Genomic DNA, 26,297 nt, shown 5'->3' on the forward strand with positions numbered 1-26,297 from the left:
CGCCTACCTTTTCTCCCTATAATTATCCCTCTCAAATAATTATCAATGCCTCTTGAATGCCTCAATTGAACCGGCCTCCACCACATTTCCAGTGCATCCCATACCTTAATTATGAACTGTGCAAAAAGTGACCCTTGCTTCACTTGCACATCACTTCATTTGCACTCTCTTCGATGTATTAATATCTTTCCTAAAGATGGCGCAGGTGAGATTTTTATATCATGACTGATCTAAATGTTAACTTCATTTGCCTTTGTTTCCTATCCCTTGACGGCTAACAAAAGAAAATCTAATAGTATTAGTGTTAAAAGCTCCAATTATATTTTGGAAGACAGAGTTCCAGATTCAGTCATTCTACCAATATGTGTCTTAACTTCCTGTAGAAGTGATTCCTGATTTTACTGACTTAGCTCTAATTCTGTAACTATGACTCCAAGTACATGATACCTGAGCAGAGGAAGTAGTTTCTCTGTATCTATCCCATCAAATCCTTTTTTTTAAAATGCCTTAATTAGATCGTCCCTCCATCTTCTAAACACAATATCCCTTTTCGTACTTCCTATTCCATTGGATCTCTTCCACAGAACAAATCATCAAGTATACAGAAACAAAGGCAACACGGCAAATTGTAAAAAGGTATAGGAGCATCCCACTCCTTGATGTCACTGGGAAGGTCTTCACTCTGTTCATGCTTAAAAGATTCTACCTATTGGCAGACATTGGCAGAAATTACAATGTAATTTCTGTGCTGGCAGATGAACAGTGATCTCCATCTCAGTTGAGAAGTGTTGAGAATTGGGATATACCTCGTTACCCTACTTTGGCTGGACAGATGGTTTGCAATGCAGAATAATGACAACAGTATGGGTTTGATTCCCAGCCTATTTGAGACTACTATGGAGGACTCTCGCCTGAGACATAGAACATAGAAGAATACAGCGCAGTACAGGCCCTTCGGCCCTCGATGTTGCGCCGATCCAAGCCCACCTAACCTACACTAGCCCACTATCCTCCATATGCCTATCCAATGCCCGCTTAAATGCCCATAATGAGGGAGAGTCCACCACTGCTACTGGCAGGGCATTCCATGAACTCACGACTCGCTGAGTAAAGACCTACGCCTAACATCTGTCCTATACCTACCCCCCCTTAATTTAAAGCTATGCCCCCTTGTCATAGCTGACTCCATACGTGGAAAAAGATTCTCACTGTCGACCCTATCTAAACCCCTAACCATCTTATACACCTCTATCAAGTCACCCCTAAACCTTCTTTTCTCCAATGAAAACAACCCCAAGTGCCTCAGCCTTTCCTCATACGATCTTTCTACCATACCAGGCAACATCCTGGTAAACCTCCTCTGCACCCGTTCCAGTGCCTCCACATCCTTCCCATAGTATGGCGACCAAAACTGCACACAATACTCCAGATGTGGCCGCACCAGAGTCCTATACAACTGCAACATGACCTCAGTACTCCGGAACTCAAGTCCTCTACCAATAAAAGCCAGTACGCCATATGCCTTCTTCACCGCACTATTTACCTGGGTGGCAACTTTCAAAGATTTGTGTACATGGACACCAAGATCCCTCTGCTCATCCACACTACCAAGTATCCGACCGTTAGCCCAGTACCCCATCTTTTTATTACACTTACCAAAGTGAATCACCTCACACTTAGCTACATTGAACTCCATTTGCCACCTTTCTGCCCAGTTCTGCAGCTTATCTATATCCTGCTGTAACCTGCCACATCCTTCCTCACTGTCTACGACTCCTCCGACTTTTGTATCATCCGCAAACTTACTCACCCAACCTTCTAACCCCTCCTCCAGGTCATTTATAAAAATGACAAACAGCAATGGTCCCAAAACAGATCCTTGCGGAACACCACTAGTGACGGCACTCCAAGATGAACATTTGCCCTCAACTACTACCCTCTGTCTTCTTCCAGCCAGCCAACTCCTAATCCAAACCTCCAACTCACCCTCAATGTCATACCTCCGTATTTTTTGCAGTAGTCTACCATGGGAAACCTTATCAAACGCCTTACTAAAATCCATATACACCACATCTTCTGCTTTCCCCTCGTCCACCTCCTTAGTCACCTTCTCAAAGAATTCAATAAGGTTTGTGACGCACGACCTGCCCTTCACAAAACCATGCTGACTATCCTTGATCACATTATTCCTATCCAGATGTTCATAAATCCTATCCCTTACAATTCTCTCTAAGATTTTGCCCACAACAGAAGTGAGACTCACCGGCCTATAGTTACTAGGGTTATCCCTACTCCCCTTCTTGAACAAGGGAACCACATTTGCTAGCCTCCAATCTTCTGGCACTACTCCTGTAGACAACGAGGACATAAAAATCAAGGCCAATGGCTCTGCAATCTCTTCCCTTGCTTCCCAGAGAATCCTAGGATAAATGCCATCAGGCCCAGGGGATGTATCTATTTTCACCCTTTCCAGAATTTCCAACACCTCTTCTCTACATGGTGGCTCTCAGTTTAAGCCACCACCAGTCATCTCTCTGTAACAAGAGAGCAGCTCTATAGTCTGATAAGATGATGGCAACTTTATCTTTTCCTTTTACTTTGTAGATCTCACTAAAGCATTAACTGTCCACCAAAGGTTATCAGTCTCATCTATTCCTTTCTTGACAATATGTATTGCACTGTGTAGTCTGAGGGTTCCACCTCTGCCAGTTTGAGTGAAGAATAATGTGAGACAGGACTGTGTTGTAGTTCGAATTCTGTCTGGTATTTTCTCTACTTTCCTTACAGATATGGATATTTAACTGCATACCGTAAGACCATAGATATAACAGCAGAATTAGGCTGTTCAGCCCATCAAGTCTGCTCTATCATTCAATTGTGGTTGATATGTTTTTCAACCTCATTCTCCTGCTTTCTTCCTGTAACCTTTGGTCCCCTTACTAATCAAGAATCTGCCTTAAAGACAGTCAATGACTTGGCCTTCATAGCCCTCTGTAGCCTCAGGCTGAAGAAATTCCTTCTCATCTCAGTTTTATAGGATTGTCCCTTCACTCCAAGGCTTTGCCCTTGGGTTCTAGTGTCTCCTACTAGTGGAACCATCCTCTCCACATTCACTCTATCCAGACCTCTGAGTATTCTGTAAGTTTCAATCAGGTCCCCTCCTCATCCTTCTAAATCGGATCGAGTACTGACCCAGAATCCTCAACCGCTCCTCACATGACAAGCCCTTCATCCCCAGGAACATTCTTGTAACCCTTTTCTGGACCACCTTCAATGCCAGTACATCCTTCCTTAGATATAGAGCCCAAAACTGCTCACAATATTCCAAATGCCAGAGCCTTATACAGCCTCAGCAGTACATCCCTGCTGTTGCATTCTAGCCCTTTTGAAGTGAATGCCAACATTGCATTTGCCTTCCTAACTGCTAATTAAACCTGCAAATTAACCATAAGAGAATCTTGAACTCAGACTCCCAAGTCCCTTTGTGCTTCAGGTCAGACAGTAAGCTACAAGCTGTCCAGAATGAGAGCAAGAACAAAAATGCAAGGTTTCTTGAAACAGGTCCTCTGATCTAAATTGATGATGCTTCACTGTTCACACACATTCAGCTACAGAGACTAGTAGATTGTCTCTCCCATGTCTGTAGCTTGTTCTCCCTTACTATAAGAACAAAGAATTGTACGGCAACAGGACTGCATCTACATGATGCCTTTTGAAACAGAAAACCTTCTGCCTCTACATGGTCTATATCCCTCTATTGCCTGCCTATTCATGTATCTGTCAAGATAACTCTTAAATGTTGCTATTCATGTATCTGTCAAGATAACTCTTAAATGTTGCTATTGTATCCACCTCCTCAACATTCTGTGGTAGCGCATTCCAGGCACTTACCACCCCCCCCCCCCTCCCCAGTACAAACTTGCCTTTCACATCTCCTTTAAACTTATCCCCTTGCACCTTAATTCTCTGTCCCTTAGTAATTGGTCTCTACCCTGGGAAAGACTCTGACTATTCATTTTATCCATGTTTCTCCAAATTTTGTACAGTTCTAACAGGTCTCTCTTTCTCTCTCTCTCTTTCTCTCTCTCTCTCTCCCTCCCTCTCTCTCCCTCCCTCTCCCCCCCCCAAACCTTCGATGTTCAAGTGAAAATAAATCAAGTTTTGTCCAATCTCTCCTCATTATCACAGTAAATAACACCTTCCTGGCAGTAGTTAGCAAGTTGTTTCCTTGGGTCCACAGTGATAGGTGATCTGTCTCAATGGAGAACCCAAATATGTATCGAGCAAGCAGTTGCTACTTTGACCAACTCACAAAGCATTCTCAGAACAACATGGTGTTGACTCTCAGGACCAAGATGCTGGTTTACAAGATCTGTGTTCTCAACACCTTGTCATACAGTTGCGAAGTGTGATGAAGCTTTCAAAAAAGGAAACCCAACAACTTTCTTCTTCACTATTTGCTGCTCATTTTTGGCATCTTATGGAAGGATAAAATTAGAAATGTAACAGACCTTTCAAAGGCAAAGCTCTTAAGTATGTTGGTACTCATCAAGCAGAGGGAACTTCTCTGGATTGGTCATGTTTTCAGGATAAAGAGAGCTGCACGTCTAAGAAAATCAGATCACCAGAGACAGGCAAGGCTAGAACTTCCAATGCTGCTTGCAAGTATGACATGAAGGTGCTAAATATCGATTCTCGATATACCTGAGAGACAGTAGATGATGGCAGAGGAAACAGGCAACATCCCCTGTGGACCAGCTTGCACCATCATGACAATCAGTCACTACAGCAGTCTAGGAAAAGGCACCCGTTCTGAATACAACAAAGCCACAATGACACTTAATAACTACTTCATGTGTGGCACTTGTTGGAGGGACTGCCTCTCACAGAAAGCTACCTGGATCAGCGGATATGAATTCAAGGATGCCAATAATAAATAATATAGTAAAACTAACCAAGGTACTTTGCAAGTATTAGGAGAAAGTGAGGACTGCAGATGCTGGAGAGTCAGAATTGATAAAGCATGGTGCTAGAAAAAGTACAGCAGGTCAGGCAGCATCCTGAAGAAAGGTCCTCCTGAAACATTGACTCTCTTGGACCTCGGATGCTGCCTGACCAACTGTGCTTATTTCAGTGCCACACTTTATCAAATTTGCAAGTATTTTCAAGCAAAGTTTGACATCAAGCCACATTAGAAGTTTATTAGTGTGGATGAAAGAGGCAGGCTTTCGAGAACAAAGTGAGACCAAAAGAGCTAGAGAGGTGTAGTGAGCAGGTTCCAGAGCTTTGGAAAAGGCACTTGAGGATACAGCCACTTACGGTTGAGTGTTTAAAGTCAAAAGAGTAGAATTAGTGAAGCACAGAGATTGTTAAAGGAGATCACAGAGACAGGAAAAGGACGAGGACATGGAGAGATTTGAAACTAGGTTAAACATTTAAAATCATTGTGTTTCTAAGCCATGAGCTTGAAAAATAAATTGTTAAGTAGAAAGGACATGAGTGAATGAAACTTCATACAATTTAGGACATGGGCAGTTTTGAATGACCTCGACTTTATGAAAAGTAGAACTAATGACTTCAGCTTGGTGAACCTTGAATAGTCAAGTCTACAAGTAATAAAAGCACAAATGACAGTTTCAGAAGCAGATAATCTAGAGCAAAAGGGAAGTTTTTTTATTCATTCATGGGATGAGGGTGTTACCCATTCCTAATTGTCCAGAAGACAGTAAAGAGTCAACCCCATTGCTGTGGGTCTGGATTCACGGTAGGCCAGACCAGGTAAGGATAGCAGATTCCTTCCCTAAAGGACATTTAGTGAACCAGGTAGGTTTTTTCCAACAATTGGCTCTAGATTCATGGTCATCATTAGATTCTTAATTTCAGATTTTCATTGTATTCAAATTCCACGGTGGGATTTGAACTCAGGTATCTAAAACATTACCTGGATCTCTGAACTAACAATCCGGCAATAATACCACTAGGACATCACCTCCCCTAAGTTGAGTGATTTTATAGTGATAGAAATTGTCGGTGTGTGGTTATGTGGCTGAAAGCTCACCTTGAGCTCAAAGTAATACCAGGGTTCCGAAATCAGTGCAAGAGTAGACCATGCAACCTCAAGCCCACTTTTTACAATCTGACTTTACCAATAACCCAACATACTCTGATGTTACCTGATCGTCTGTAGAATTGGATCTTATCGAAGAGTGTATAAAGTCTGGTCATACTAACTAGCGCACACAAAGCTATTACATAAATTGATATAATTTTCATTCAATTTATCTCTCTTATTCTGTCTCCTAGGTTTGTGTGATTCAATTCTATAAACTTATAAGTTTTATTTTTGAGTTCCACTGCCCCAGCAAAAGTTTCTGGTTTGGTATTCCAATCCAATCAGTACAACCATTAGGTTTACTTTTATTTAATTGCAAAAATATACTTTATTCATAAAAAATACCTTTATCTACATTCACAGGTATGAAAGCAGTTCTGCACAGTCTATGCAAATTAAGAGAAACAAATATTGGAATTTAATAATTCCCTACATTTGCAAAACCAAAGGCATTTCTGACTCATGCAGGACATTATTTACATACATTGAGGCAAGGAGAGGATATTATAACTGAATAGACCCTTATAATACTTTGGCAGAATAACCTTGGACAGTGGTCTTTTCCCATGTGCCTTGGCAGCAGCTGCCCCAAGCTTTATTGCGTCCCTCAGCAAATAGTCCTGGACCTTGGAAAGTGCCAGTTTACAACATTCAGTCAAGCACTTACACTGGAAGACCATAGGGTTTTGGGCAGACCAAAGAGCGTCTTTCACAGAGTTAATGGTGCTCTAGTTGCAGTTGATGTTTATCTCACTTTGTGTCCCAGGCAAATGCCTGTAGAGCACAGAGTTCTGCATCACAGAGCTGTTTGGGACAAAAACCGCTGCATCTCTCTCCAGACCTTCCTTCCAAAGGCACATTCCAGAAGGAAATGTTTTACTGTTGTTGATTTGGGAGCACATATGTGTCTTTGGGATTTGTCAGAGTTTCATAACCAAGTGTAGTACAAATCTACTTCTGTTAATTCGAGTAATGTGTTTTATTACAGAGAAATTAAATGAACCAGTAACACAAATTAAGTGATTTGAATCAAACAGCATAAGTAGAATTTCTTTTAACAACGAATTTGAATTAAGCAATGTTTGATTCAATGAGCAAGCTGCACAGCTACCCTTATACATTTGAAAGAATGCACACAAACATAGTATTCACTTCTATTCTCATCAACCCTTGTTGTGCTTGTATTTGTGATCTCTGAGTAATTGCAGTGATTTGTTATCTTCAAGTTGCCAGGCCTTGCTTGAATATCAGTTATCGTATTTATATCTCTCTTTTAAAGTTCATGAGTAATAGTTAATTTGAATATTCACATCCTTATACCTCCTGTTTGCAAGAGATATAATGCACATTCAGGGTGTGTAACTTGTAAGATAAATAGTTATCACATCAATACAGTCAGGATCACCCTCCTCCATGAATAAAAAAAACAGGAAAGTGAGAGGGCAGAGACTGTCAAAGCAACGGTAAGCCCTGTAACTAAGCCAAAGCGAGAATGAGATATAGGGTAATCTCTTCATTAACCCTTTTCTATCTCGCCCACAGACTGAGATAAATGAAAGGCTCCAGAAACAGGAAGAAGCCTACACTGTGAGAATCAACAAACTTATCCAGCACTGAGACATGTGGCAGGAGGATCTGTCTCCAAACACTGTAGACATCCGGATATGCTGCTTGTGAGCTAATTATGTTTCAAAGTATGTAATAGCAAGGGGAGATATGAAAAGTCTACATTTTGTTCACCAAAAGATATTTGGCATATTGTTTGGGGAGGATTTGGAGCCATGCATCATGTTTGTTATGTCTGTGTTCTGTGATGTGGCTTTGCATGGTGTATGTAAACAAGCTGTGGCTTATCTTTGAACGTGGTGCCTATTAAGACTACTTCTGGTAAAACAGTTTACCATGTTAAACACAGATATAAATACAAGTTCTTGTTTTGTTCTTGGAAGTTAATGTGTTTTATTCAAATCCCTGCCAATAATTCAGCAGCACATCCTGGAAATAGTTACTGTTTTTTCATCCCTGAACAAGTCTGACTATTTCCAGTGAAAGGACAAGATGCCTACTCCTTGGAACCTGGAACTGTTTCTTTAATAGTCCTGCTCAAATGTAAAGCAAAGGCTTAGATTAGGTAATGGTGAAGAGGAAAGATTGAATGCAAAGCATATGGGAAGGGGGAGCTGGGAATGGGATACTGTCAGACTGAAAAATATCTGGGTGGAAATCAATTTTAAAAATTCATCCATAGGATGTAGGTGCCACTATAATTTATTGCCTATCCCGACTAATGAAATTGAATAGCTGCTTGGTTGGAGTCAACCATTTGATGAGACTATGTAAGGATGGGAGAACTTGTCTAAAGAACAATGGAGCAACTCATGTTCTTGTGATCACTTTTATTCATAGCAGTTTTTTTTAAAGAAAATAATTTAAATTCCCATACTGCCATTGTCGATTTGCATCACTTGGACTTTTGTCCAAGCTTCTGTATTACTATCACAGTAACATAACCACCATAGCATTGCCATAGAAACAGAGTCCTACAGCACAGTCCTTCAGCCCAAACTGGTCCATGCCTACCAAAATGTCCATACATGCTAACTCTATTTCCCTGCATTTGGAAATATCCTTCTCAACCTTTCCTATCTATGTATTTGTCTCACTTTCTCCTAAGGAATGAGCTGTCAGTGGAAGTGGTAGGGCCAGATACATTACATTTAAAAGGCATTTGGACAAATATGATTTGGAGATGCCAGTGTTGGACTGGGGTGTACAAAGTTAAAAATCATACAACACCAGGTTATAGTCCAACAGGTTCATTTGAAAGCACTAGCTTTCAGAGCGCTGCTTCTTCATCAGGTGGTTGTCCATGATACCGTCTATTTTAGTGTCATCTGCAACTTACTCATCCAAAACATTGATATTGATAACAAACAGCAAAGGGCCGAGCACTGATCCCTGAGATACATTACTAGTCACAGGTGTCCAGTCCAACAAATATCCCTCGACTATTTCCCTCTACTACCTACCATCTAATTTGCCAGCTCCCCCTGGATTCCATCTGATCTAACTTTCCAGAGCAGCCTACCATGTGGAACCTTATCAAAGGCCTTACTGAAATCCATATAGACTACGTCTACTGCCTTGCCCTCATCAACCTTCCTGGTCACTACATCGAAGAATTCTAACAAGTTTATGAGGCATGATCTCCCACGCACAAAGCCATGCTGATTACTCCTAATCAAACTGTGTCTTTCCAAATGCATTTTATCTTATCCCTCAAAATCTTCTCAAGTAACTTACCTACTACAGATTTTAAGCTTACGAGTCAATAGATCCTAGGTTTTTCTTTGCAGCCCATTTTGAATAAGGGCACAACATTTGCTACCCTCTAGCCTTCCAGGACCTCACCCGCAGCTAATGATGATGCAAGAGTATCAGCCAGGGGCCTTGCAATTTCTTCTTCAGCTTCTTGGAGGGTTCATGGATATATCTGGATAGGACCAGGAGATTTATCCACCTCCACACACTCTAATACATCCAACACCTCCTCCAGTGTGATGTAGACCACCCCCAAGATATCACTACTAACTTTCCCCACAGTAAACACAGAGGAGAAATATTAATTGAAGACCTCACTTATCTCTTGTGGTTCCACAAATAAATGTCCACTTTGGTCTGTAAGGAGTCCTATTCTCTCTCTAGTTATTATTTTTCCTTTAATATACTTAAAGGACCTCTTTGCATTCACCCTAATCTTCTCAGTCAAAGTTACCTCGTGCCCTCTTTTCGCCCTCCTGATTTCCTTCTTCAGTAATCTCCTGTATCCCCTCCAATCCTTCAGGGATTCCCTTGATCCCAGCTGCCTGTACCTGAGCCATGCCTTCTTTATTCTGGTCAAAGCATCAATATCTTTTGTCATCCAGGTTTCCTTATTCCTGCCAACCTTGCCCTTCACCCTCCCAGGAACATAGATCTTGAACTCACACTTACTAGAGATCCCTTTGCCTGCAAACAAACCACTCCAATCAACCCCTGCAAGCTCCTGTCTAATTTCATCAAAATTCGCCTTGCCCCAATTTAGGACAAAACCTTTGTCCCTCTCCATAACTATTCCTCCCCCATTGTCACCTCAGTCATCTGTCCTGCCCTATTTCCCATGGGATGGAGATAACAAGGGAAGTTTTGTACATTCCCAAGTAAGACCCTCTATATACTGCTTGAAGAAACTTTCCTGAACACTTTTAACAAATTCCACCCCATCTAAACCATTAATGCTGTCGCAGTTCCAGTCTATGTTAGGAAATTTAAAATCCCCTGCTATGACAAATTGCTCCTGCAAGTCTCTCCAATCTCCCTGCATATTTATCTTCTAATTCCCATTGACTATTTGGGGGCCTGTAGTACAGCCCCAATTACATTACCATCCCCTTCTTATTTCTTAGCTCCACCCACAAAGCTTCACTGGATGATCTTTCAGTTATTTCATCTCTGATTACTGCTGTGATACTTGCCATTTTCAAAAATGCAACTCCCCCTCCCCACTTTCCATCAACTCTGTCCCACCTAAAGCACCTGTATCCTAGCACATTAAACTGCCAGTACTGACCCTCCCTTAGCCGTGTTTCTGTAATGGCTATAATATCCCAGTCCCTCGTATCTATCCACACCAAGTTCATCGGCCTTACCTGTCAGCCCTCTCCATTGAAATTAATGCAATTTAACCAACAGGCATTCCTCACTCTGTCTTGTTCCAGCCTGACTTGTCTCTTCAATTTACTATTTCTGATTACTGTATCTCCTTCTAGCCTCAGACTTGCTTCCCTGGTGTGGAGGATCCCACTCCCTTGCCAATCTAGTTTAAACCCTCCCTTGTAGCACTAACAAACCTGACCACCAAGATATTGCCATTTGAATGTTGATAGTAAGGGTGGCTAAATATGTGAGTAATTCTTAAAATACAGATCTGTTGACATTCACTGAAACTATAGGTGAGATTTTCCATCATGACCTGGGTCTGTGGCATTCGCAGAGGCTATAGGGACCCAGAACACAGCTAGCTAGTTTTCGATCACCCAGTTCATGGGGGCAAAGTAAATCTCTCTGCCACCACTAGTGACGTGAAACCTGTTCCAATTTGAAGTAATTTACAAATATTAAGTTTTTCTGCATGGGTTTCAGTACTTAGTTGGAATTGTTTTTCCAAAAAAAAGCTGACATTTTGCATTTAATTGTGGGTTTCAACTGATGCAAGGTGAATTTCTCCACTTCTGCACCCCCAGCTCAGACCCTTGCCCAGCTGGATAATACAGTGGAAATCACACACACCTTGTGCCTTTGTTTATCATTGTCCTTATGATTTGCTGATATGCAAATCCATATTGGAACACTCAAGCAAAATATTAACTAATCATTCAAATCAAGGTTACTTTACAATCTCGGAAACCACAAGCGGTGTTCTTTTACATCTTCAAAGTTACTCCATTGAAGGCATTTAATTTTACAAGTTTACTTCATTGAACATGAATTCTGTAAAATACTTAATCTAATTTGTAAACCTAAAATTTAATTCAATAAACTTCTTATTAAATCAAGTTTTACTTAAATTAAAATTCATCTTTTGGAAGTTCCCAGACACGTGATTCACTTTAAATTTCACATGCGGTAGATAGCTGGCTTGAATTCTTTCTAGCCGATATCCTATAATGTATGTTAGCATGCTGTTGCAACTGATGCCTTGTACTATCCACAATAAATTGTGTTAGAAATGAGAGATCACATATACTTATGTAGCACCTTATAAGATAGTTCCAGATGAGGTCCAGAAGTATAATCAGACACTGAGCTGTGGTCAGAGATAAAGTATTTTAAAAGAAAGAGTAAGGTAGAAATGCAGAGAGATGTAAAAGTACATTCCTGTTTTAGGTGTAAAGAGTATTTAACAGTGTCAGAAGGCGATTTCCAGAGCTTAGGCCCTGTAGCCACCAATGGTTTTGTGACTGGGAGTGTGGATTTACAAGAGGCCAGAATTGGAGGAGTGTAGATATCTCAGAGATGCAGGTGTTGTAGGGATGGAAGAAGTTACAAAGACATGGGAAGGCAAAACCATAGAGGGATTTGAACATGTATATGAAAACTTTAAATACAGATTAGCTAATTAATTAGTAATGAACAAGATTTACTGCAAGTTAGGATATAGCAGCACAGTTCCAGATGAAACGACCTTCACAGAGGGTGGTAGAGTGGCTTAGTTTGATAAATGGACAAACACCACAGCTTTTGTTCTCTCTACAGCATGCATGATTTAGTCTTCTATTTCACTCACTAAATATTCCATCAACAGTGGGGTCAGATACATTGCCTTAAGTGTGCCAGGAGTCCCTGATGTTTCCTCTCTGTCAAATGCTAAACACTGCAGGTGTATTGATCATACAGGCATAGAACATAGAACATTACAACGCAATACAGGCCCTTTGGCACTCAATGTTGCACTGATCTGTGAAACCAATCTGAGGCCCATCTAACCTGCACTATTCCATTCTCGGCCATATTCCTATCCAATGACCATTTAAATTCCCTTAAAGTTGACAAGTCTACTACTGTTGCAGGCAGTGCGTTTCACGCCCCTATTGCTCTCTAAGTAAAAACTACCTCTGACATCTGTTGTATATCTATCACTCCTCAATTTAAAAATATGTCCCCTCATGCTAGCCATCACCATTCAAGGAAAAGGCTCTCACTGTCCACCCTATCTCACCCTCTGATTATCTTGTATGTCTCAATTAAGTCACCTCTCAACCTTTTTCTCTCTAACGAAAACAGCCTCTGAACTTCATTCATCTGTGTGTTGTATTCCAAAATTACCTATCAATCAGAACATGACATGAAGATGCTGTAATGGTGCCATCTGCTGCTCATTTTGATGATTGCAAATTAAATCAGTTAAATAAATGCAGCTCCAAAATTTATTCACAGCTGAAGCCTGCAAAACATTTGCTGTCAAGTTAGTATACTTAACCAATTTGATCATCTCAATTACTCCTCTCCTGCTACGCCTTTCATACCATCTTCTCCCATTGCCATTTCAATTCTTCCCATGTTATCCCCATCCCATGTAATCCCTTTCCCTTTTCATTCCACTATTACCATTCCATCCCTCATACTTTCCAATGTTGATTTAATTGTCTGTCTCACTCTGGCCTTTCTGACCTTGGTTTCCTACACAATGCTAATTGTGCTCAATGGAAGTTTCAAAAAGAGCACCGTATCTTTCAATTAGGCATTTTACAACCTTTCAGATTCAGCATTGAACCATTGTTCTCTCTTTTTTTGTACAGATGTAGGTGATGACTCTGTTGTTGCCATTTACATCTTCTCTAAACCCAAATTTTGGGTATTTCTTTACTAGTCCCATTACTACCTTTTGCCTACCCTTTCCTCCATTTCCTACTTAATTGTTCACCTTCCACCATAAAATTTTCCTTTTTGTTCCTTCATCTGCTACTGCCCCTACATTTGTTTAAAATCTGAAAATCTGTAATACTTTCCAGGTCTGGAGATCAGTCATCAACCTGAAACCTTAAACACACTTTCTCTTTCCACAGATGATACCATCTAAGTACAATAATATTAATTACGTTTTGGCTTTACTTCAGTTTTTCAAAATATCCATACTATTTTTATTCTGAGTTTACATCAAATATATTTGATTTGAATGTTACACATCTTTTAGATAATGCAATCTTGATCTTTATACCCAATTTCTGTATTATTAATTTAACATTTTCTCCACATCAGTTTTGTACTCTGGTTGAAAGATTTTCATTGCCCATGCTGTTCCATAGTCTAGCCACCAGGAGGCATATGGAACAATGTCGGGGAAGAGATTTGTCCCTCTCTCTCCCACAGACCAGACAGGCATATTGTCTTTGCCCCTGGGAACAGTGATGTGGGAAGTTAGTCTAGACTGGGATTGAGACACAGATCTCCTGTATTAACTAAATTGTAGATGAGTAAAATATTGTATAACGTAAAAAATGTATTTCTTTTCTTGTGTTGCACTGTTTCATAGTTAACCAGGTGCATTTCTGTCTCTACTGTAAATCTATATAGCAAACTGAAATCTGAGATTATGTTCAAATAGTGAATGTGTGTCATTTATGAGATGCAATGATATTGGGAGCAAACGTGTGTCAGAACAAACCAGCATCTAATTCTGGTACTCAGCTCCACTGTGGGGTAGTGGGAGCACTCTTTGTCATAATGTTGAGAATTCAAATTCCATTCCAGAGACCAGCAAATAGACAAGCATTGCCAGTGTAGGACTGAGGGAAGTACTGTCTTTCGGACGAGGTGTTAAGCTGGAGATCAGTCTACCTTCTAGGGTGGACTTAAAAGACCCCAAAGCACACCCTTCAAGAAGAGCTAGGATGCTGACTCCTGTGACCTGGAATACATTTGTCACTCAAAAAACACCATTAAGCAGATTATTTGATCATTATTGTATTGCTGTTTGTCAATTTACACACAGCAAGATCTCACAATCATGTTACGCTCCTCTGCCAGCAGGTTTGAAGGCAGACTTACCAATATCTATCTGCCTGCCTCCGATCTGTATGAAAGTTTACCAGGCCCACTTGACTCGAAACATTGACTTTGCTCTGTCTCCACAGATGCTGCTGGGTTTCTCCAGCAATTTCTGTTTTTGTTTTTAGTTTACAACATCTGCAGTTCTTTGTTTTACGAGGTTTGGTGTTTGGTTTGTGAGGAATCTCCTTTGTGGGTTCCCTGTGCCCATTAGAGGCAACTTCCTATAAGATCACCCTTCACCTTCCTCCCACATCTCCTGTACTCTCAAATCCAGACTCTACTCATCAAATCAGGGACTGCAAGCCTGACCCCCACACCACCTCCCCACCTATCTTATGGCACTACAGTAGCACCTCAGTCATGAGTTCAGCTAGTGCTGAACTGATAAAAATGATGCACTTGAACTATTGTCCTTCATGCCAGTGCTTTGTACAAATCTGGTACCTTCTGAGCTGGCATATTTAATTGAACCCTAAAAGCTACTGGAATGCTACTGGAATCCAACCACTGTCCTTTAGGAGAAGCAGTCAGTCATCTCTACCTGCGCCAGCCTATACCTAATTCAAGTCACACCCAGTGTGATTGATTTGAAAACCCTCGGTGCTTAAGACCTCGCAAAAAACACTGGCAGATAACATACCCAATTTCCATGAGCGCTACCCCAGAGTGTGGTGAAAGCTGGAACACAGAATACAGTTCAGGAGGAGACAGACAGATGTTTAAATAGTAATGCCTTCAAGGTATGGAGAGCTGGGCATGAAAGTGAGTTGAGGCTGAGATGAGATTCGCACGGATGATTCCTGGAATAGGAATGGTAAGCCTAACATACAATGAACGGCTGAGGATCCTGGGATTGTATTCATTCGAATTTAGAAAGTTGAGGAGAGATCTAATAGAAACTTATAAGATAATGCATGACTTAGAAAAGGTGGACGCTGGGAATTTGTTTCGTTAGGTGGGGAGACTAGGACCCGTGGGTACACCCTTAGAATTAGAGGGGGTCAATTTAGAATGGAAATGAGAAGACATTTCTTCAGCCAGAGAGTGGTGGGCCTGTGGAATCCATTGCCGTGGAGCACAGTGAAGGCCAGCACGTTAAATGTCTTCAAGGCAGACATTTATAAATTCTTGATCTTACAAGGAATTAAGGACTACGGGGAGAGTGCGGGTAAATGGAGTTGAAATGCCCATCAGCCATGATTAAATGGCGGACTAGACTCGATGGGTCGAATGGCCCTACTTCCACTCCTATGTCTTATGGTCTTACGGAGATCAGCCGTGATTGTATCAAATGGCGGAGCAAGCTCAAAGGGCTGAACTGCCTCTTCCTTATGTTCATAGGTTTTTATAAGCCAAGAAAGCATTGTAATATTTGTTAAATTAACTACTTTCCAACTCAAGCAATGAAATGATGGGAATGAGCTTGCCTATCATGAAATGAATCAAAATGTGACCACACAAAATAACTTGGGGGAAATTCCTTCTCACTATGGGCTCCAACAGTTTTTGTGATTGTTTGGTGATCACTGGCCAAAGAGTCTTTCTCTGCCAGGTGAACATTTCGTAAATATTTCCATACTTTTTCTAATTACTTACTTTTGTTCATTAATAATGGGGGAGAACACAACAAAACAATGCTGTATATCAAAATGAACATTTACAAATCTGTCTGGTATTTGTCAAAGAACCACTGGAGGATCTCATTCAGAATCTGATGTTAGTTAGAAGTTTAAAGGAGATATTTTCAAAAAACATTTGAAAGGAAAAAACAATCTTGAGGAAATTCAAAGGACTTTGACCTGATGCTGAATTACTGGGTGCCAATTTAATGTAAAAAAGGAACAGGAAAACTATAGTTTTTATACAGCACCTTTGCCAACCTGTAATTTTACTCTGCGCAAGACCCCCACAACTGGTAGCTTTGTTTTTCCCTAAGTGAAGCTCAAGGTGGTTAAGAATCACCTATGTCTGAATGTTGGCAGGTAGTTGAGAAACATGGGTGATGCTGAAGGTCAGCTGCATGTCATGAAAACTATCCCATGTACATGGATGCTGTTGTCACGGAATAGCAAGTGGATAGGTAGGAGAGAATTTAAGTTGGATTTTTGAGTGACTCCAGAGGGAATGCTGTGGGATGGGACATGGGATTACCATTGCTGGAGATGTTTCGATTCTGTTTGGATAGATGTAAAGATCCTACGATAGTGATTCCATTGGGAAAGCAGTCTCAGAGGTGGAGAATGTGGTCACCAATGTTGAATGTGCAGAAGGTATCGTGGAGGATTATGGCATGTCCCTCCATTGCCCATTCAGGTCTCCAGGAACAAGAGCCAACCGAGCAAACAGTGCAACCTGTACACAGTCTATGTCAGCACCTAGAAACAGATTTCTAATGTAGTCTGGATGTTGGGTTTGAAACTGAACTCAAGATTAAGCATGCAAGTAAACGAAGAGCATTCAAACATTTTGTCAAACAATTCTGCCAACATTTAGTTGAGACTCCAGTTTGTTCAACACAAAGCCACATTGACAGCCCCAGAGTGAGACCTGCATTGACTAAGATCCAGATCCTCATTGACATAAACTGGTGGGGAGAAGATGAGCAGGAAAGAAAGGATAACCCTCAAACCCACTTGTGATGTTGTGTAGAAAATACAGTTTATCTCCAAAACACTGTGATTACAAAATCACTACACTACCATCTGAAATTGATCCAGCTGTCCTATGCTTCACAATGTGACAAGGCAGTGAAGCAAACTACATTGCTCCTGTCTTGGCCAGCATCAGCTCCATTATCCCTCCCAGGATAGAATCCTGACCCAGCCTATAAAAGTTTGAGTCGCAGCATAGATCAGCTGTGTTCCCAATGGATGATATAATGTGGAGGAGCCGGAGTTGGTCTGGGGTGGACAAGATTAAAAATCTTATAACACAGGTTATAGTTCAACAGGTGTGTTTGGAAGCATTAGCTTTTGGAGTGCTGCTCCTTCATCAGGTAGCTGTGGAGCAGGACCATAAGACGCAGAATTTATAGCAAAAGCTTAGTGTCATGCAACTGAAATGATATATTGAACAAAACTAGATTTGCTGTTAAGTCTTTCATCTTTTAGAATGGGTTTCAGGTTTCAGTTCATTAATATGTAAACCCCAGAACTTCCTTTCGGTCACATTCTCGAGATAACTTAAGGTTTTGTTAAAAAAAGGTGACGTCTCAGCAATCCCAGTGTTGAAGTTCCAACACTCTATCAGTAACTCAGCAATAATTCTGCTGATACAGTAATAGAGCCGAGCACACCCTCATTTAAAAACATCATTTTAGAACTTTTTTTTGACAATGTGCTCCCGAGTCCAAATAATCAGCTCCAACTATGAGCCCCTGGCATTCCTATGGTCTGTGTTACAAGAATAATTCTATTTCTGAGCATTTTTGTTTCTGGTGCAGTACTTGTTCTGCAATTTCCTGGAACTGTTCAGTGTAACTTTGGCATAACAGTGGTTGAGTGCCATTTAATATGTGAAGAAATTTATATTGAGTTAAGACTGACACTGGCTGGAGATCTTTAAGAAATTAATTTGGGAGTTGCAGCACTTGTGATATTGTGTAGAAAGTACAGTTTATCTCCATACCACTGTGATTACAAAATCTCTACACTATCATCTGAAATTGATCCAGCTGTCCTCTGCTTCACAATGTGACGAGGCAGTGAAGCAAACTACGCCAGCTCTAACCTGAAACAAAATTTGAAATATTAAGCTCAAGGTTGAACAAGGTAACAAAAGTGTATATCATTCATAAGTGCAATAAAAATTCCAAACCCTGGATAATGACAATGTTCCATGTTTTGCTAGGACCCTTCTTGCATATTTTACTGTATGCATATAATAAGCAAATTTTTTTTTTAAATACTTCAAATGAGTTTTTTTAAGGTTTTTGTTCTTGCTTAGAGTGGATTTAGTGCCAGCTTCCCAGTGAAGTTTTATTGGTGACTGATACAGAGTAGTTTGTGGGTTAGATAATTCCAGCTGCTGAACTGTGCTTTGTCCAAGAATATGTCTTGGTCATCTTTCCAAGGATGTTAATATGCTCTTCCCACAAGCATCTCCCTCACTGCACTCTGCCAAGCCCTCATAGTTGGAAGTTTGTCCTTTTCTCAGTAGTTTGGATCTGGCACTAGTACCTCCACATAGCGAAACTGCTGATGTCTTTAATCATATTCAGATTAATTTAACAAGATTGAAATTGCATTTTTCACTTTTACAAGTCAGACTACAAAAGAGTTTGTAAACGAAACAAACTGCTAATAGATTTATGAAATTGGTGGAAATAAACTTAGGCAATGCCAGTGCTTCTCATTCTTTGCTGCGAGCTTTTGTAAACACTGGGTGGAGCTGGTTTCTCAGTTGCTGGGTAGAGATTAACTAAGCAAACATCTTAGCCAGGTGGCAGACAGCTGAGGATATTGAAGAAGGAAGTAATTTTGTGTATTGAATATCACAGTCCTTAGAACGGGAAGCCAAAAGACATGGTGAGACTAATAATGCCAAGCCACCTAAGCTGCACATCTTTGAACTATGGGAGGAAACCGGAGTATCCGGGCATGGGGAGAACATGCAAACTCTGCACATATAGTCGGTCAAGGCTGGAATCAAACCCAGGTCCCTGGTATTGTGAGGCAACAATGTTAACCATTGTGCCGCCCATAAGTGGAGGAAGCTCACTGAACTGAATGCAAATTATTGATCTGGTTAGGAAATGGCTAAGGTCAGGTGACAGAGATAGAGACAATGAGCATTTGAATTGGTAAGTGGAACTGGTGATGGCAAATGTGTACCTAAGGAAGATTAAACAAAATGTTTTCTCAGTGGTGGAAAGCTTGTGACAGTGGAAGTACAAAAACATTAAAGATTCCAGGTACATGGATCATTAAAATGGCATGAATTGTCCAAACAAACATTAAAAATGTGAATGGAATGCTGGAATATCTTGAGAAAGAAAATGTTGGCCTTGGCCTTGCAATGTGAATTTACCAGGCTCAAAAGACTAAATTACATGGAAACATAGGATGTCAGAGCAGGTTTCATTCGATTTATTATTGTCACATGTACCTTAATATAGTGAAAAGTTTTATTTTCGTGCAGTACAGGCAGATCATACAAAGTGCATAGGGTGATTAAACAGAGCGAGGTATACAAAGTTACAGCTGCAAAGAAGGTGCACAAGAAGCAAGATCAGCATTAGATTTGAAATTTGTGAGGTCCATTCAAAAGTCTGATAACAGTGGGGAAGAAGCTGTTGGTACATGTATTGAAGCTTTTGTATCTTCTGCCTGATGGAAGAGGTTGGAAGAGATTATAACCAGGGTGTAGATGTATTAAGATCATAGCTGACCTCCTTATGGTTTCCCAAATCTTCTGACCACATAACTTTTGACTTTCTCATCTGACAAAAATCTGTTTTGATAAAGCTTCCAATAAGTTCAATGACCCAGCCTCCACTGTTTTCTGGGGAAGAATGTCCCACAGGCTATGGATTCTCGAAGGAAAAAGCATTCTTCTTATCTCCATCTTCAAAGATAGATCTCATTTTTATTCTCCCCCTCCCCAAAAGAGGAAACATCCTCTGGTCCTGAACTCATCAAGTCCTCTCAGTAAGGTCAACCCTCATCCTTCTAAACTTCAATGGATATAGACTTAATATATTCAGTCTTTTTTCGTAAGGTAAACCCATCATCCCAAGAATTCATCGAATCAACATTCTCCAAGCTACTTCTCACATTACTGAATACTTTTTCAAATAGTGACATCAGGACTTTCTTAAACTAGGCTGTACCTCAGGACTAAGAATGACTTTTGTCCATTTCGAGTGTGGGCCCAGAGGTGACCAAGTGGTTTAATGCTGAATCCACATAGCCTGCTACAGTGGGACAAGGGTCTTTGAGTGGGTGAGATACCTGGATTTTCACATAGTCATAGAGTATTAGAGTTGTACAGCACAGAAAAAAACCCTTTGGTCCAACTCATTCATGCTGACCAGATATCCTAAATTGATTTTGTTTATTTGCCAGAATTTGCCCTATATCCTCTAAACCCTTCCTATTCATTTACCCATCCTGATGCCTTTTAAATGTTGTAATTACACCCATCTCCACCACCTTTTCTCGCAGCTTGTTCCAAACAAGTACCCCCCTGTGCATGAAAATGTTGCCTCTCAGGTCCCTTATAAATCTTTCCTCTCCCACCTTAAGCCTATGCCCTATAGTTTTGGACTATCCTGGGAAAAAAGACCTTGGCTATTCATCCTAGCCATGACCCTCATGATTTTATATACTTCTGTAAGGTCACCCCTCAGCCTACAATGCTCTAGCGAAAAAAAGCCCCAGGCAATTCGGCCTTTCCCTATAGTCCAAACCCTCCAATCCAGGCAACATCCTTCCTTCACCTGTTTAGGCTTGGCTGTACAAAGTAACGCTGTAATAATCTACAAAGACTAGCAATAGACCAGAATATTGGTCAGGTCTCAACAAAGAATGACTCCAGAAATAATAAAGAAGGAGAAATTAGAGTATGACAGAAAGCTTGCTAGTAACATTAAAAAACAGATAGCAAGAGTTTCTATAAATTTTCAAACAGGAAAAAGAGTAACTAAAGTGACTATAGGTACTCTAAAGAATAAGTCTGGGGCATTAAAAATGGAAAACATGGAAGTTGTAGAGATATTGTCTAGATATTTTGTGCCTACGTTCACAGCAACAGAGAGGGCGGGGCATCAAAGAGATGGGTACCTGAGCAGGGAGGTGCAGTGACATCAAGGTCACAGGAGGCAATATCATAACGCAGGATGCACAGGCAGTGTTCAGCTTCCATAATCTCTCAAAATTACAGTACTTCTGGAGGTTGAAATGGTGAATCTAGTGGTGATAATGGATGCAATGGTAGGGGTTCCAATGGTGTGGTAATATCACTGGACTATATTCTAGCGAGCTAGAATAATGTTCTGAGAACATGGTTTCAAATGTCACATTGGCAGATGGTAAGACATGAATTCAATAACATCTGGAATTGAAAGCTAGCCTAATGAAAATCACTGTTGATTATTGTAAAAACCCATCTGGTTTACTAATACCCTTTAGGGAAAGGAATCTGCTGTCCTTGCACAGCTTGCATGTGACTCCAGACCCACAGCAATGTGGTTGATTCTGAACTGTTCCCTGGGCATTTCAGGATGAGTAATAAACACTGCTGTAATGCCCATACCAAATAAAGAAATGCTCATATTTTCCAGCGTCTTGTCTTGATCTTAATCAATTGGTGAAGGAATTTTGCTGTGGGAGCTGATTGGGAGAGGACCTTAGTTTGCCAGGTGTTTGTTTGTTTTCAAATACTTGTCTAATTCCCTTTTAAATGCTTCAGTTGAACTTGCTGTCAGGTACTTCATTCCAGATGTCAAGTACCCATGCTGAAAACATTTTTCTTATATCACTTTTGTTTTTGTTTCACTAATTACTTTAAATCTCAGCCCTTGTTCTTGATCCTTTTAGGAAACAACATGTTTTCTCCCTATCTATTCTATCCAAACATCTCATGACTTTGAATGTTTCTATAAAAATCACCTCGTAACATTCTCTTTCCTGAGGAAAGCATTGGTAACTTCTTCAATCTGTCTTCATCACTGAAATTCCTCTACTCTGGAATCATTCTTATCAACATTTTTCTCACCCTCTCCAAACCTTCCTTAAGCGTGGTGCCCAGAACTGGACACAATACTACAACTGAGGTCAAACTAATGCCTTATGCAAGTTCAATATAACCTCCTTGCTCTTGTCCTCTGTGCCCCAATTAATAGAGCCTCAGATGCTTCATGCTTTATTTACCATTCTCTCAATCTGCCCTTCCATCTTTAATGAATTATGGACATATACAGCCAGGTTCCTCTTCTCTTTAACTCTGTTTAAAGTTGTACCCTTCATCTTACATTGATCTGTCATGTTTTTCCTACCAAATTGTATCACCTCACATTTCTCTGCATTTAGCTTCATCTGCTCTCTGTCCAGCCACTCTTACAAATTGTCTATGTCCTTTTAAAGTTCTGCACAACCTTCTGCACAGTTTACAAAGCTTCCAATTTTTGTTAAACCCACAAATGTTCAACGAATGCTCTATACACTAAGGCTTAGATCATTAATATAGTAATAAGCAAAGCAAAGGTCCCATTATTGGCCTCTGGGGAGTTCCACAATAACCCTTCCCCTAGCCTAAAATGCATCTATTCTCCATCACACTGCAAGGCAGTATGCAGGGTACAGTGACAAATTTCTGATGGCAACCAAATTTGAGAAGCGTACTGCAAAAGCCTTTACAGAAAGAGCAAGGCATAGCACTAAAGATATACCAGCAACAGTACCTTTGCTAGATCCTCAAAATCCGCTAGCAAGTGTGGCCATCCAACAATATCCTCTTTGAATCCAACATGCAAAGAAGAGGTGCTGATCAAGCCACACCATCTCTGCTGAGTGGGACATGTTATTCTTGACTCCAGATTCCCAAAATATCTTGTACTCACTTGCCGCAGGAGGCTAGTAGATAGAATTTAATGTCTGACCTCACAGCATTCCCAAAAAGATCAAATATCCAAACTGCCTCATGGCATTCCGAGTGACCAGCCAAAGTGGAGAAGGTTAACCTGGGAAGGCACTGAACACACCGAGAAAGTTTGCTGGATTCCCATTGACATCTGCACTCTGCAGGTGATTTCACTAAAATGGTGAGGGGGTGTTGCAACGTGAATGAGAGATGCCTGGCGATTAGTTTAAATTGCTGATTGCAAGGGGAGCTAGACTAGGGCCAGTGCTAGGAATAAGAATCGGCTGAGAGTGTATAGGGAACCCAAAGTGTGAAGGCAAAAAGTAAATGACACCAAGGAATACCGATAATGGGGCAAAATGGCAAAGAGGTGCATGATTAGTCTTGATCTAACTGAATGGCACAGCAGGCTTCAGGGGCTGAATAGTCTACTCCTGTTCCTATTTCCTATATTTGTACATTCTTCCTGTTTTAGTGACGTAAAAGAAAAAAAATGTAATAAGACTGAAAAGAAACGGATTTAAAGGAAAGAGTTTTCAGTTTTTCTTTGAATTTTGTAGTTAGTTCTTCTCTCGGTATTGGCAAAAACAAAGAAGTTTCATTATGGGAAACAGCATGTAATCTGTGACCTGTAATAAAGGCTGCTTTTATATTCCTCAAATAAAGGCAATGCACTGTAAAAATGATATTCTATTGAATACATTCACTGATCCCACGCTCCCGGCAGAGAAACACAATCAGAGAGAGGTGGAGGAAAATCCTTTCTCATCCATTCTTCTGACCCATTTTCTTGGAAGCGTGACACCCATGAATTCATATTTTGGTTTACTTTCTAGTTTCCCAAGATTTGATTTTAACCAGCCCTATAAGCCAGCCGAGCGATGAATCCACACCAAAGTCATCTCGATGAACATGGAAAAAGACTACTCTGCTCATCATGACTGCGCTGATTGTCTCAAAGAGCTACCTAATGAGTTATACTCAATGGCATTTTCATCAGGAGAACTTCTCTTTGGAAATTAGTTGGAACCTGCTTCCATCACTCTCAGATAGGATATTCAAGATCACACATCATTTGAAAAGATTTCACCTTCCCTTTGCTTCTTATGCCCATTACTTTTATCTGATTACTAAACCCCGTGGCCAATAGGAAATATTTCACTATTATTCCATCTGAACCCTCCAAAGTTTTGAATGTCTATTGAATATCCTCTGGACTGTCGCTGCTGTAAGGGCAAACCCAGCTTCTCTTATCTCTCCATGTAACTGAGGTCCCTCATCCTAAGTATTGTTCTAGTAAATCTTCTCTCCGTTCTCTGCAGGCTGTTGACATCCTTCAGAAGAGTGTGGTGCTTAGAATTCAGACAGTACTCCAGCTGAGGCCTATAACTATGCAGTAATTTATGAAGGTTTAGCATTTCATTCCAGTCCATGTTCCTATTTTGTCATACTTTTTAAAGCTCATTCCTTACGGGAAGCATATTTGTTCTTTTGCTAACACCCTGCAAAATGATGATGTGTAATGGAATAGCATGTCATTGACTAGGAGACAGCTCGCAGATTAGATTGTCTGCTGGTTATTGAAGTCATCTTAGCCGAAATGTTTCAATGTGTTAAAGTCACATTCCTGTAAAAGATGTTTGATCACCATGACAGCAATTCTAATTTAAAATACATTGAAACTGCTTTAAATTAAAAAAACCGACATCCTAATAACTATTGTCTTGCCTCTGGCTGGGGATGATTAAGCAGTCAATTCTGGACTATGCATGTCTGGATGACATTGGCCTGAAAGCTTTTGAGGGATTTGATAAAAACCATTCAAATCTAATTGATTTAATCAAATTCCTCTGTCCTTATGAATGTCAACAGTCTTTCATAAAAGGAAGCTGGAAGGAAGCAGGTTGCAGTGAAATTTCTACTACACCATTCAGATTACAACAATCAAATCTGGTTTGGCCTATTCATTGAGACTTTATCACGACCACCTCCAGTAGTTGAGCCAATCAAACTGATCTTTTTCTCATCTCCAATAATTCACTGATGAAATTGTTACTTGAAAGTGAATAAAAACACACCATTTTGTTAACTACACTATAATTCAGCTCCTGGTCTGCTTTACAGAGGTGCCTGGAGATTAATCTTTACACTCTGGAGTTTGTAAGGACTGAAGGGTCTGTTTCCGTGCTGCATAACTCTATGACTCTATCAGGGAAGAAATAGCAGCCCAGCGTCCAGGCAGCCCACAGTGATAGTATAAAGAAGCCCTGTGCTGTTCAGATGCCAGGAACTGGCTGGGAAAGAGCACCAAGATGCTTTGTCACGTTTTTGGATCAGACATACTGTCTATATCTGTCCAACCTATTTAACTCATCCTGTTACAAAGAAATCAAGAAATTTTATAATCTCTCTCTATACTTCAGTACATCTCAAAACACTTTATAGCCAATCAAGTACAGGTATTTTTGAAATGTTGAACAGCATAGCAGGTTCGAGGGGCTGAATGGTCTACTCCTGTTCCTATTTCCTATATTTGTATGTTCTTCTTGTTTTAGTGACTTAAAAGAAAATAAAAGTAATGAGGTTGGCAAGAAATGGATTTAAAGGAGTTTATAGTTTTTATTTGTATTTTGCAGTTAGTTCTTGGTTTTGGCAAAAACAAAGGAGTTTCATTTTGGAAAACAGCAAGTAATCTGTGACCAGTAATAAAGGCTGCTTTTATATTCCCCAAATAAAAGCAATGCATTGTAAAAATAATATTCTGTTGAATTTAAGAAATGCAGCAACCAGTTTTGACTTAATGAGATCTCACAAACAACAATGTGAAAATACCATATGATATCATTCTGTCTTGTAGATTGATAGATAAACATCGACAAGGAGGACAGTGGAGAGAACTTCCCTGCTCTTTTCCAAGATAGTCTGATGGACACAGTTACAACCTGCAAGGGGGCTGCTACATTTCTGTTTAACACTGAAGGAAAGGCATATATTTCTAAGTCAGGATGGTGTGTGG

General features: G+C 40.4%; 1 protein-coding gene and 1 long non-coding RNA gene across 3 annotated transcripts in view; one reads left to right on the top strand and one right to left on the bottom strand.

The window, feature by feature from the left end:
- cabcoco1 (ciliary associated calcium binding coiled-coil 1) overlaps positions 1–8,053 on the top strand; it is a 134,642-nt gene extending 126,589 nt beyond the window's left edge. For both annotated transcript variants that reach the window (XM_043712316.2, XM_087999112.1), the window contains exon 8: positions 7,655–8,053. In XM_043712316.2, coding sequence (XP_043568251.2) covers positions 7,655–7,729 — 75 coding nt within the window. In that variant the 3' untranslated portion in view covers positions 7,730–8,053. The remainder of the gene's footprint in view (positions 1–7,654) is intronic.
- LOC148145998 (uncharacterized) overlaps positions 1–26,297 on the bottom strand; it is an 83,181-nt gene that overhangs the window by 666 nt on the left and 56,218 nt on the right. The gene's annotated exons all lie outside the window — the stretch shown is intronic.

Source organism: Chiloscyllium plagiosum, unplaced genomic scaffold (genome assembly GCF_037043375.1).
Source record: "Chiloscyllium plagiosum isolate Xiang-an unplaced genomic scaffold, Cpla_swu_hap1 HiC_scaffold_22, whole genome shotgun sequence".
NCBI classification, from domain to species: domain Eukaryota; kingdom Metazoa; phylum Chordata; class Chondrichthyes; order Orectolobiformes; family Hemiscylliidae; genus Chiloscyllium; species Chiloscyllium plagiosum.